At 50.3% G+C, this 11873-nt stretch overlaps 6 protein-coding genes across 6 annotated transcripts; 1 reads left to right on the top strand and 5 right to left on the bottom strand.

The window, feature by feature from the left end:
- Positions 1 to 700: 700 nt before the first annotated feature.
- CCOS01_00337 (uncharacterized protein) lies at positions 701 to 1156 on the bottom strand (the record flags this gene model as incomplete). The annotated part of the gene is made up of 1 exon (XM_060448534.1): positions 701 to 1156. The coding sequence occupies one exon, from the start codon at positions 1154 to 1156 to the stop codon at positions 701 to 703; it is 456 nt and encodes a 151-aa protein (XP_060319972.1).
- Positions 1157 to 1647: 491 nt separating this feature from the next.
- On the bottom strand, positions 1648 to 2638 carry CCOS01_00336 (uncharacterized protein; the record flags this gene model as incomplete). The annotated part of the gene is made up of 3 exons (XM_060448533.1): positions 1648 to 1785; positions 1844 to 2311; positions 2375 to 2638. The coding sequence occupies 3 exons, from the start codon at positions 2636 to 2638 to the stop codon at positions 1648 to 1650; spliced, it is 870 nt and encodes a 289-aa protein (XP_060319971.1).
- A 654-nt stretch (positions 2639 to 3292) lies between these two features.
- Positions 3293 to 4915, bottom strand: CCOS01_00335 (amidohydrolase; the record flags this gene model as incomplete). The annotated part of the gene is made up of 3 exons (XM_060448532.1): positions 3293 to 4053; positions 4111 to 4163; positions 4215 to 4915. 3 exons carry the CDS (start codon positions 4913 to 4915, stop codon positions 3293 to 3295), a joined length of 1515 nt encoding a protein of 504 aa, XP_060319970.1.
- Positions 4916 to 6532: 1617 nt separating this feature from the next.
- On the bottom strand, positions 6533 to 8911 carry CCOS01_00334 (uncharacterized protein; the record flags this gene model as incomplete). The annotated part of the gene is made up of 1 exon (XM_060448531.1): positions 6533 to 8911. One exon carries the CDS (start codon positions 8909 to 8911, stop codon positions 6533 to 6535), a length of 2379 nt encoding a protein of 792 aa, XP_060319969.1.
- Positions 8912 to 9806: 895 nt separating this feature from the next.
- On the bottom strand, positions 9807 to 10468 carry CCOS01_00333 (uncharacterized protein; the record flags this gene model as incomplete). The annotated part of the gene is made up of 2 exons (XM_060448530.1): positions 9807 to 10219; positions 10276 to 10468. The coding sequence occupies 2 exons, from the start codon at positions 10466 to 10468 to the stop codon at positions 9807 to 9809; spliced, it is 606 nt and encodes a 201-aa protein (XP_060319968.1).
- A 360-nt stretch (positions 10469 to 10828) lies between these two features.
- On the top strand, positions 10829 to 11352 carry CCOS01_00332 (uncharacterized protein; the record flags this gene model as incomplete). The annotated part of the gene is made up of 2 exons (XM_060448529.1): positions 10829 to 11013; positions 11067 to 11352. 2 exons carry the CDS (start codon positions 10829 to 10831, stop codon positions 11350 to 11352), a joined length of 471 nt encoding a protein of 156 aa, XP_060319967.1.
- Between the last annotated feature and the right edge of the window lie 521 nt (positions 11353 to 11873).

Genomic DNA, 11873 nt, shown 5'->3' with positions numbered 1-11873 from the left:
GGAAGTCGATGAGTTTGACCGGGGCCGGAAACTGTGGCGCCGCTATCGGACCCACTGTTTCTGGAAAGTGTGGCGTCTAAAAGCCGAACCAGTGAGTCAATTCCCGATCACCCAATTGTCCGAATCTACGGCCTCGATGGACACTTCTGTAACTTTTTCCATCGAGAAATGCTGAGTAACTGTCATGATTGTTTCATTTGAAACGGTGACCAATAAGCAGAAGTCTAATCACTACTGAAAATATTGAATTGTGGCAAAGGTGCTCATGGCTCAGATGTCACTCAACCATCAAGAGGGCGTGGAGTCGTTGAAAGAAACTTTCTCGGACAGATTCAACAACAAAATCCAAGGGAAGATAGATATTTGGGGTAAGAAAATCTGCTTGAACAACGAAGACGTAATGGCTGAACTATACCCGACGCCTGTTATCGAGTCGAATGTTTTGCTTTGAACCTTGACTTGTGAATTTGGGAAGGACTTCAGAAAGTTGACTAAGTTTTGCTGACTTTGAACATGTGCGTACTAAGCGCTCTCTACCTATACATCTCGCCAAGTCTCGAAACACATAATGTTCATCCAAGTAAATCGTGCTGAACTCATCCTCCTGATCTTCCAGTGTAAGTGCGGTCGTGTCTCGCGTTCGAGGCTGTGACCCATCATGCCTTAGTCGACGTGATAGAGTTCGAGAATGCTCAAGGACTCAAGGTATGTCTCCAGTATCTTCCCTTTCTTTCTCATTAACACCCCCAGGAATAATCCACTCCCATTCCGGTGGGCTCATGCACTTTCTGCAATCCAACCCCGGGACGTTCTTGCATCCCCACCAGCGTCCGCGCTTTTCCGGTGGCCAAGCATCGCCATCGGTGCAACAGGGGTGACACTGCCGCTTCTGAATTTTGCTTATCGGCTCGAGATCCCGTTTTGGTGTAGATTTCGGTGCGATGTTGAACTTGCCGTCTTCGTAACAGCTTATCGGAGCCTTGGCGCTGCAACAGTCGTTGATCTCAGGACAGTTCGGATCTGAGTTGCTGCGGAGAACATGGGTGGCTGTGATGGTGCATGTCGGACAGGCCTTTCGAATATTGTAGAGTGTCTGTCTAGAGATGCGCGTTGGTACCTTTGCGATTTGGTCTTCTGTGGGGGCTGGGGCGGCCATTACGCCGCTGAGAAGAGCAGCGGAGAGGAGTGAATAGATCTTCATGCTGGAAGTGTGGGCAAAGATTAGGCTTTCGAGCTGAAGATAGCTTGAAAATTGGCAACGCAAGAAGGAGGAAAAGTTTTCATGACTCAAAGGCGATCGCCGTCCCATTTTATAGTCTTCCATAAAACCTTTGTAGACATGGTAAAAAGGGTCCTCTGGAGCGGCTCATGTTAGACGTCTTGCTTGCTGTCATAATAGACTTTGACTGCATAATAGGCCATGAAACATTTGCCTCTCGACGTTTCTCGCGGGAACTGAAACCTCGTGCTTGCGGCTGGCTACCTTGATGTGTCACTGAAAATGAGCCTTGACCTTTAGGGTTATCGCAGTCACCCCGGGACCATACAGGTTGGCGAACCCGTGACTCAAACTATCCAATTAGTTGTTCCTAACTACCTTACCTTGTTATCGAAGAAAGTAAAATCAGTTATTCCATCATTGTAGCATCATTCTAGGAGGTACTCTGGAGACTTCAAATCAACCCATCCCAAGTTGGGTTCCGACTGCTTCCAGCCAAGACGGTCACGCACGAGCTTTGAGTATGTCTTGACATCTTCAATCGGGTAGCTTAGATATGGAATCTCCTGCATTTCCGTGAGTAACCGTACTTTGTAGTAAAGGTTGAAGCCTACAGTCTCTTACCTCTTGACGGTGAACGCCGCTGCACATGAACATGATGTGCACTGTTCGACATCCCTTCTCCAGGGAATACTGTCCAGCGCCATGGTACAAACTGCCCAACATTACAAATGCCTCGCCTCTCTTCAACTCCGCGTTTTCAACACCTTTTTGGCCATCTTCTCCAAAGTCAGGCTTTTCATCGCCCCACAGATGTGACCCGGGAACGATCAGGGTGGCACCGTTTGCTTCAAACGTATCGCATTCCGGAACGAATAGGCCAAGAAGCATATCGCGTCCCTTTGTGTAGTGACTAGCATTGATGTGCCTCGCATGATGGTTTTTGTCGTCGCGATGCAGTTTCTGTGCTTTTGCTCCCGGCTGAGAGGACATTGTGATGGAGATCGAGAGCAAAGGCTCGGATTTGTGGATGGTGGGTTCATCTCCGTACCAAAGTTCGGTCTTAAGCCCAATGAAGTGATCGGCAATGTCCTGTGGAAGCCGGTCTTAGTCAATAATGGATTCATAAACACGATAAAGATGTTGTAAGCGCACCTGGTATAACGAGTCTGAGAAAAACTTCTCGCGGACAGTTTTGCTTCGACCAACGAGCCTCGTACAAGTCGCAGTCCCACCGTTCAGAGCACCAACGGTACTTCCAGCTTGCGCAAGCGACGCATCGAGATACGGCTGCACTTCCTCATGCGCAGCATCAAGTGAAGCCTGGTTCGTGAAGTCTTTGATGATAGCGCACCCATCCTCTTCTATTGCGCTAAGGAAGGCCTGCAACCCGGCTTCTCGATGAAGTCGTTGGACCATTTGAGAGACACTAATGATTATGATCGCAAGGAGCTAAACCTTTGGCAATTGCGCCACCCGAAGACTGGGATGAATTTCAGGACGACAGAGAGTTCAACACTATTGATGGGTTGGGTAACGTTGATGATGGAGTATCTTGTGGGTTGAAGTTGTCTTAGCCTCCAGCTTCCCCTCGACTTGGCAAGCAGATAGGATGATCCCGGAAAAGATAACGCGACAGGCGGCGGGCGGAGATGAGGAGATGTAAGTGGAGACTGGCAAGGTGTCTCGCGCCATCTAAACCGCCCGGTATCCCGCCGGCGCATCATCTCGGCACCAAGGAACCGACGACTCTAGATCCTCAAAAGTGGACTAAATAGCTTGAACGTTCATGATAGATTCCGATGCAACATCAAATATTTCAAACCTAGCAAAATTTAATTAAACTATGTATTGTACATGTAAGTTTGGAACTTCAGGAGGTGAGTTGAACGTATGGCAAAGGGTTAATTCATCTTGTCTATTATCATCAAATAAACTCAAGCTTCATTAAGCGTTTTTTCGTAACTCGCAAATACTACATTAATATCATTGGCTTTATTAAGGTACGCCCTTAAACCTTTGGAGCACAGGCTTGGCATATGTGCTTTCAGCCTGCTACCGCGGCACCGGTATTCAAACAAACGTGGTACCGTATCCACTTTCACCTCCGGGCAGGACATCGACCGATAGAGGAGCTTCATAGGGAGCTTCCGAGCTGCTAAACTCTCCCTCGAGAGCTGAGAATGGGATATCCCTCCAAGTCTGCTGGATCTGCCTTGCGCTGTCCAGGAACCGCGTCTTGACGTCCTCATAGTCAGGCACCACTAGCTTATAGTCTTTCTTGACAAATTTGCCGTCCACCAGGACGTGCTCGACATCGGCGACGCTAGCGTGTAGAATTACAGCAGCGACAGGGTCAACCCAGCCGAGGAGGGCGGGACTCTCGCCATTCCAGACAACCACGTCGGCTTTGGCGCCTTCGGTTATGACGCCCAGATCCGGGCGGCGAAGAGCAAGTCCGCCGTTCCTTGTAGCGAGGAGGAAGGCTTGATTGACAGTCATCGGCGTGCTGGTAGGTACGCGCCAGTTTGCGAGGACTTGTTGATAGAGTAGGCGGCGAGTGCTCTGAAGCCATAGGCGGGCTTGCGTAAGGATATCGGTTGAGAAAGTGAAGTGAGTGTCGACACCGAGGGAGCCTTGATCTTGGATCAGATGGCTGTGAGGATGTGTGTGACCGTAATGCATCTCCGATTCTGGCGTGATTGAGATATACTGGTTGGTGGAGCGGAGGAGTGATGCGCCCTTGTAGGTGAGGAATGACGCGTGCGAAAAGACGACCGGAATGCTGGTATTGAGTGCTCCGATAGCATGGACATCCTCTGGACTGTTGGTGTCTATGAAGTGGTCAATATGAGAGCTGTACTATTACGTGGTTAGGGCCAAAAGCTTACTTCCCCAAGGGCCCTGCAGACTATGCGTTGTAATCACTGAGACGTTGAACTCTCTGCCGCCTATTAGAAAGACTTTCACTGTCAACTTGCGTTAAACGACGTACTTAGCAAGATCGACAACTGCAGTAATATCCGCGAGAACACCGTCGGTCCCAAAAAAGTCGCACGCCACTCCCAAGGTGGTAGGAGTACCGTCAAACTCGGCTTTGGTCGCTATGCTTCTAAAGTTTTCCAGCTGCTCCGAGATGGTAAAGTTAGTGACGTTGTGAAAGGCGTACGACCAGAAGACTCTCGCGCCGCTGTCAATGCTGCCCTTCAACCCTGCCTCCGAAGTCTCATCAGACCAAGTGTGATGGGCGTGATCAAGCGTCGTCGTGACACCGGCATTGAGGGCCTCGTAGAGACCCGCGAGCTGGCCAATATAGACATCGTCGGCACTCAAGAGGCCAGCGGCAGCGTACTCGCCGTAGCGCGTGAAGTACTCCGCGAGCGAAGTATTCGAGGCGATGGTCCTGAAAGCTGTTTGCCAACCGTGGCGGTGGGTGTCAACGAAGCCCGGTGTGATGATCTTGTTCGTGACATCGATGACTTCCGTGTCGTTGGATGATTGCGGCAAGGGCTGATCTGAAGTGTAGATGGAAGTGATGCGGTCGTCCGTGATGAGAAGAGAGCCGTTGCGGATGACGTTCAGTGAATTGCTTGACTCGTCGAAGCCAATAATCGTACCACCACGAAGAAGTACTGAAGACGCATCCGCGAGGGCGACGAACGCGGCGACGGCCGCTGCTAGGCTGATGGAAGGCATTTCTCAAGGTGTTAACCAGTCGAGCGAGCTTGAGCCTGTTCGGCCACCTCCAAGAACTCCTCCACGACAGCGCAGACGCGGGTTTTAAAGTAAGTACAAGTCATGTCGCGTTTATCTGGCTATCTCATGCCCACCATCATCGCAATTGAAGAGTTGAGCAAGAAAAGCCAAAACCAGGGAAAAGTCCGACTTGGCACTCTGAGAGGTGGAATCCATTGTGGACTTTTTGCTTTAAAGGAACGGGAAGCCGCGAAACTATGGGACTTTCGGATTAGTCTTCTCGTAGGTTCGGCCCACGATCATGGACTTCCGTAATGCCGTGCGCCCCTCCACTCAACCTAATGACGGCCGACTTTGGCTCGCGTGACGTGCTGAAGAATAGCTGACAATGCCGTCATGGAGTCTGAAATCTGGAGACTAGAGGGGAACCACTTATGCGTGGATCGCGCGCCCATGCTTTCCCAGCGGACGCTACTTCGACTGAGAATTGTGGATATATCTCAATTTCTAGCGTCGTGTTTCGGAGAGGTCGGAAGTTGTCATCGTGAAAGCCCCTTCCTTGACGGCTGCTTGGCTTAGGCTAGAATGAAGGTATCTTAGATGACCCCCACAGCCGTCAGTGCTGACACAAAGACTCCTTATTTTTAAGCTTCTCGTTTTCGTCCGGATAATTAAACTGAATGTTCAACCGACGGGTTGACGACGGGATTTAGCCAGTAACTAATGGAACCGGACCCGCTTCGGCAGTTCGTGGGCTCCACTCCGGACCCCGGGTCGGGGCCTTTGCGAGCGGGTCACTCCAGACTTAACCTTCACAATACCGGGACAGGGGCAAATTAACCTGGTAACTCGTTGGGCGGCTTATTTGCACGTAACTACGTTTTCTGCGCCTCCAAGGCCTCCTGAAGTGATTCAGATTTGGACTGCCCTCTACCGAAGGTCTAGGAGAGAAGCATGTGATTGCCAGCCGTGTCAAAACAGCGTAGTTCATAACGATCTTCTATCCCCAGTTCAAGTTAACATAGAGTCACAAGTTTCTTTTCACATGCTCGTGTCCCTCTGTTTCTCTAGTTATAGCAGAGCGGGCAAGAAGTGGGTTTTGAGTCATGGTGGAGCCCAATACCCAAGGGTTCGGCCAGAGGACATACGGATTTTCGGAATTATGCGGACATACCGCTTCTTGGACATCCAGATCTCACCGATCGTTCGTAATACTAAAAGCATTGGACACTCGTATTTTCTGGCATGATTTATGGAGATTCCTTCAAAGTCGTCCGAGGAATCAAAGTCGCGAGGCCGAGCCAGCTAAGGCGCCATCTTGCTTGCAAGTCATCCAGTCATGACGGAGTAGGAATACTACTTGCACATCGACATTGATAGAGAAATCTATCTGATTTCTTTGTAGATTTAACTTAAGGATAGACAGTTTCAAATCTAGTTGATTTCAGTGAGAAAATCGCAATGTAACCAATTCTCGCGAATGTACTCTTTAGAAGTTCAGGCACAAGAGCATAGCAAAAGTCCAAGTTAGGTCGCCTCTACATGCCTGCGATATGATTCCGACGATCATGGCTATTCAACAGCACGAATATGGGTGCATCATCTCCCCTTCAGCTATCAATCCCCGTCGACACGAAATAGTGCCAACGACATAGCATCGGCCAAAACGGCGCGGCCCGGACGCTGACTCACGCTAAGCAATCTTCCCAACGGTATTTCACCACCCATAGATGGTGAGCGTGGCCGTGAAAATGACATACCATCTAGCTCATTGGGCACAGCTAGTGTCCGCTCCGAGGGGCCTGGTGACATGCCTCCTCGATTGGCGTTGCTTCTCCGTAATGTCGACTCTGAGCGGCTTGGTGCAGCGTTATCAGGCGTTGGCGATAGGAACTGTGTCGACGGCGAAACGGCTCTAGGCGGATGCAGGGCAGCACCACGCGGGGCCTCAAATCGTGATGTAGACTGTGGCCGTCCTCGATCTCCACGGGAGGGAGGACGCTTTTGCGAGTCTCGGCCGACCTCGTCTCGCAATAGCCCCCAGATACCCTGAAGCCATCTTTGCTTCTCTTCTGGCTTCATAGACCGGAGAGGGAGAACCTCGGCACCGCCCATTTCTCGTGTTGGCCACGGGAAGCTGACTGCCATCTCCCTAAGCGATGCAGAGTCCATCTGTCGCAGTACTATCCGAAGTTGAGGCTCGACGTTAGCCACGGGGCCAAAGGCCCAGTCGCCTCTCTGTTCAAGTCGTTCCGCAATCTGAGCCATTGCACCCACAAGCCATTCGATTGCAACGTTGTCCGGGACCGTATTTGCCTTGCTGAGTAGCCAGCCCAAGGTCTCTGGTGTACCGGACTGATTAAGTATCGGGATACTGCGCTTGTCATGCTCGCGGTCCTGCAACTTCATGATGAAGTCATTGTACTGATTCATAGCGGTAAGAGGCAACCCAACGAATTTGCCCCCATTGAGCGCATGGACAATTTCGTCTCCTAGAGCGATGCCTGACTTAACACCACTATTGAGGCCGCGGCCTGGCCAGAAGTGAACTGTCATAGCAGCATCTCCTGCCACTGCAACGAGGGCATGTGGCCGATTGATCGCCCCCGAGTCACAAGGCGGCAGATACTGGATGCCTTCTCGTACAGCCTGGACAACAATTGGAATCCGGACGACATTGATGACCTCGCTTTCTTTGAAGCCGAAGAGCTTGAGGCCGTCAGAAATTGACCTCCATAATGAACTCTCTCTGTCTTCTGAAGGTGCAAAGACCTGGTTCTCTGTGAAGCCTTTCGGTATAGTCCCATCGGGGTTTCGGAGGCAGCCAGGATATCCAAAGGTGACTGGCTGGCCATCCTTGGCGAGCATCTTGTGCCACTCTGCCTCTGTGAGTTGCATGTTGAGGTATCCACGTCCATCGTAGTCACTAGCGTTCAGGAGATACCGAGTCTGACCCAGAGTCAAGAAGACGTTCAGGGGTTGCGACCATGGCAGACCGGCCGGCCGATCAAATGCGAGGCCCAGGGCATAACTTCGCCCACGTTCATTTTCATATCCGTGGAAATACGATTTGCGGACCCACGATGCAGCTCCGTCGGCTCCCAGAAGAACATGGAAGTCGCCAATCTTCACCATATCTTCATGCGTCACACCTTCCGCGTGGAGGTGAATGAGATCCTGAAATTCGGCGGCGTGACATCTCCGGAGAAGACGATCCTCGACTTTGCGAATCTGAATATTGGCTGAGCCCGGCCAGACTCGTTCTGGACGACCTTCAAACAATGCCTGCTGAGTTGCTTTACTCATCAACGTCGTGACCGACTCTTGTAGCGTGACAACCTGATCACGACGCCTGGCTGTCGAGGGGTAGTCGATATAAGGTCCCCTCGGCCCATCTTTGACGACCCACCGCCTTTCGTAGACGTGGACCTGAATTTTCCCAGCACCCTTCTCGGCGAGAGATATTGCTGATGCTAGCGCTGTTGGCCCACCGCCTACAATAGCAATCTTGAGACGACCGGAGGGATATTTGTAGACGATACCATCTGGTGGTGGAGGCTCAATGCTTCTTGCCATCGTTGGATCGAAGTAAAAATCCATAATAAGCTTCGTTTTGTCCGAAAATATGAACTCCGGGACCCTGGCTTTCAAGAGCATAAACCGTATGCATTGCAGAAGAGGCGTCGCCGCAAAGCTATCGTGGCGATTTCCAAAGATCCTCATCTGCACTGCAAGAGCTAGCGCCGGTATCGTCCGATTTTCGTGGTTCATGACGATTGATTGCAGCTCTTGGCTCGTAAATGGATCAGGATTCATCTTCGCAAACCGCATGAGGAAGATTCTGGCTCGTTCCAGCTCCGTTCGATTATCGCCGAACCCATCGCTGCCCCACGCCTCTTCGTAGAGTTTTGGAAAGATGATTTCTTCGTGGGAATACACCCTCACTTGGCTTGAGCTCCGTGGGCGGAAGCCCGCGGGAGACAAGCCTCCGGGCATGGTCGCAAGTTCAAAGGCGAGTACCTAGGACAGGAATTTTTGTGGCAGATTTGTGAGACACCTTTCGGGAATATTTCGAAGAACCGACGGATCGAAGGGATCAAATACTTAAGGGTCTGACAGAAGGCCCTTTCGAATAGGCTACTCTGGGCGCGGATAATAGGCTGCACCTGGAAATTTTGGCACGAGCCATTATGGCCATCCTGATTACAGAATGGTGTGGCTACAGGCATTGGATAAGTGTATCGACGAAGGATCCCGCCTAGAACCAATTGAAAATAAACGCGAACTAAAATGTGAGTCAGATTTAAGGACCAAGTCTTATTTAAAGAACGGTTTCTAGCAGTAGGGAATTTTGCCAACCAATATCTCAGAAAATAAGAAGGTCTGGGAGAAAGCCTTATCCTAGATAGGCTATGGATCTATGATCTGTGAACCACCAATCTTCACGACTAGCTGCCTCTTCTCTATAGACCAAGAAACTTCGATTAGCCCAACCCACTGGATGGGGCATCTTAGCGCGTTTAGTCTGGGGTCCGGACTCCAGCCACACATCACGTTGGTCTCACGAGGACGCGAGATCAAGAAGTCACACGTTGAAATATAATCAACGGTGTTCTGTCGTCACGATGCACGAGCTATAATGGATGTGTGTCCTGGGAGGCCGTAATGCCTGAACCGCCTGTGTATAGGATGATTGCAGGAAGAGTCCAAATTGCATGTACTTGATTATGCGATTAAAACCTATCTTAAAACCATTTGCAAAGGACATCTCTACTAATGTGAGGCAAATCCCTGCTTTTGCTCCCGGAAATCGGTGTTCGTACATATTGACAAGATCAATCCACTGATCATGGATATCAAAGACAGCAACTGTGCCTTCTCCAAGTTTAATCTACCCTCTGTGCAGCCAGTTCTCAACCTTGTGTTGCGGGCTCATTTTCTTCTTATGGGAATGCTTATGCCTGTTGTCATAAATTGTCTTCGCTTCTCCGGTTCTCGGATCCGGAACCATAACCTTGACATTGTTCTTGGTGTCCACGTCGATGATGGCTGGTATTAAAACACTGGAGCTCGCGGCAGGAAATGACTCTTCGTCGCTTGCATCGTGGGAAAAGTCAGATCCTGCTGTCGGCTGGTCTTCCCGCGGTGCTGAGTTGGACGGATAACGGAACGTGTATGTGAATGCAGTTGCTGCATTCGGGCTTGTCTTGATGGGTTGCTGATAGTAGGACATCCGTGGCAATGGTTGCATGTAGTTATAACTCCGATACGTTGGCGAGCGCGAAAAGTCCCACTCAATATCTCCTACCACATTGTCAGAAATAAGCAACATGATTTGGTGAAAGAGACTCAAAACAAACCTGTGGCGCTCATTCGGCTTCTGTAGTAGAATCCCCTGCCCTCAGCATCGCGGACCCATGACGACCAAGGGCCAGGAGTTGGGGCCGCATAGTATTCTTCATAGGCTGCTCCTACATTGGAAGTATCTGCTGGCGACTCTCGAGTCGGACTACTCTTCCGAGAGCCTTTGGTGGCATGCTTTCGATGCGTCATGTTGTCGTCTAAGACTGGTCGATCTGATGGTGAAATACCTTACGCAAGGCTTTTAGGCGGTTTCTTCGCGGAAAGGAAGGCCTCGTCAAGAGGGGAACGGGTTCTTATAATAGCCAAATATCAAACGCCCCCGAAATCATCCGGTCCTTGATGACTCAAGAGCACAAGAGCGCCCCTACATGAGAGTCACAATGCGAAATGGAATAAAAAGCCGACTTGGCCAACGTGGAGGGTCAGATCAGGCAAGGCAACCTTGGGCTGGAACCGGGCAGTGAAACCACGCGTCTGGCTCGATCTGGTCTCGTCCATTGGCGAATCAACGCGCAAGGCAGTCAGATCTCAACAATTTAGGCATTGTTAATGGTTGAGCCACACTTTTTGCCAAATCAAAGGCGCTCTCAAGCCCAGCCGTCCAAGCAAAGCCGCTGCACCGCCTGCATCATGACATATGGCAACCTTTACAACAACTTGTGGCTCGATTCAGCGGTGGCTCACGAGACCGAGCTGCAGCCTGCTTTAGGCTTTCTTGAGATGTCATATGACAGGTCAGCGCGAGCTCCTGTCAGCGCTTTCGTCCGCATTGCTTACATATGAGGAGAGTTGGTGCCACAGCGAATCACATTAGCTTGACGTATTGGACGCGGGCGAACCATCGAGCCTGGCGGCCCAATTCGAAAGCCATTCTGCCTGATGCCACAAAACGGCTTCTGTCGCAGAATTTGGCTAAGTTGAACCTGTGGGAGACAGCCTGTGATACCAATTTCAAACTTATGGAATTCCAATGCGGGTCGGGCATTTCAGGCTGCGCCGCCCGCATCCGACTTTGTGCACGTGTTCATAGACTGAAGGATAGTAGATTGCAGTTTTTCAGAGAGACCGACTGACTTCTTCATCCAATCAAAGACCTCTTTCCGATGTTTGAAGTGGCAAGAATGCAGAGACTGTGCTCCAAGTCTAGTGGTGCTATTCTTCGGTCTTTTGGGCAAATAGCCGGGGGCATTTTGGTGACAATGATCTTACTTAAGTAGATGCGTCAAATTCTGATGATAGTTGAGTGCTGGAGCTTGAAATTGATGTCTTATACTTCGAGCAAGTCCTCATGTTAGATCAGTCTTTACCTAAGTGCAATCCATAGAGTCGCGTACTAAAATCATTGCATGCAGCCTACTACGGTTCTGTGTCATGTGGCAATTACTTCGAGGAGCACCATAGGACTTAGATGGGTCGTCTAAACGTAGGCACTTGCATGTAGTTACTCCCGTATATCACATGTTTCCACGACTGGGATTCAAAAGAAATGTTTGCTGGTCTTTGTAGTGGGGTAGCAGTAGTAGTCTCAGACTGAGGAAATGGTAAAGCCTCAATCTAGCCATAATCGAGGTCGACACTTGGTCTGGCGCACTTC

Source organism: Colletotrichum costaricense (assembly GCF_030867565.1).
Source record: "Colletotrichum costaricense strain IMI 309622 chromosome Unknown Scaffold_1.1, whole genome shotgun sequence".
In the NCBI taxonomy this organism is placed as follows: Eukaryota; Fungi; Ascomycota; class Sordariomycetes; order Glomerellales; family Glomerellaceae; genus Colletotrichum; species Colletotrichum costaricense.
The sequence above is the reverse complement of the archived record's forward strand: the minus strand, read 5'-3'. Positions and strand labels throughout refer to the sequence as shown.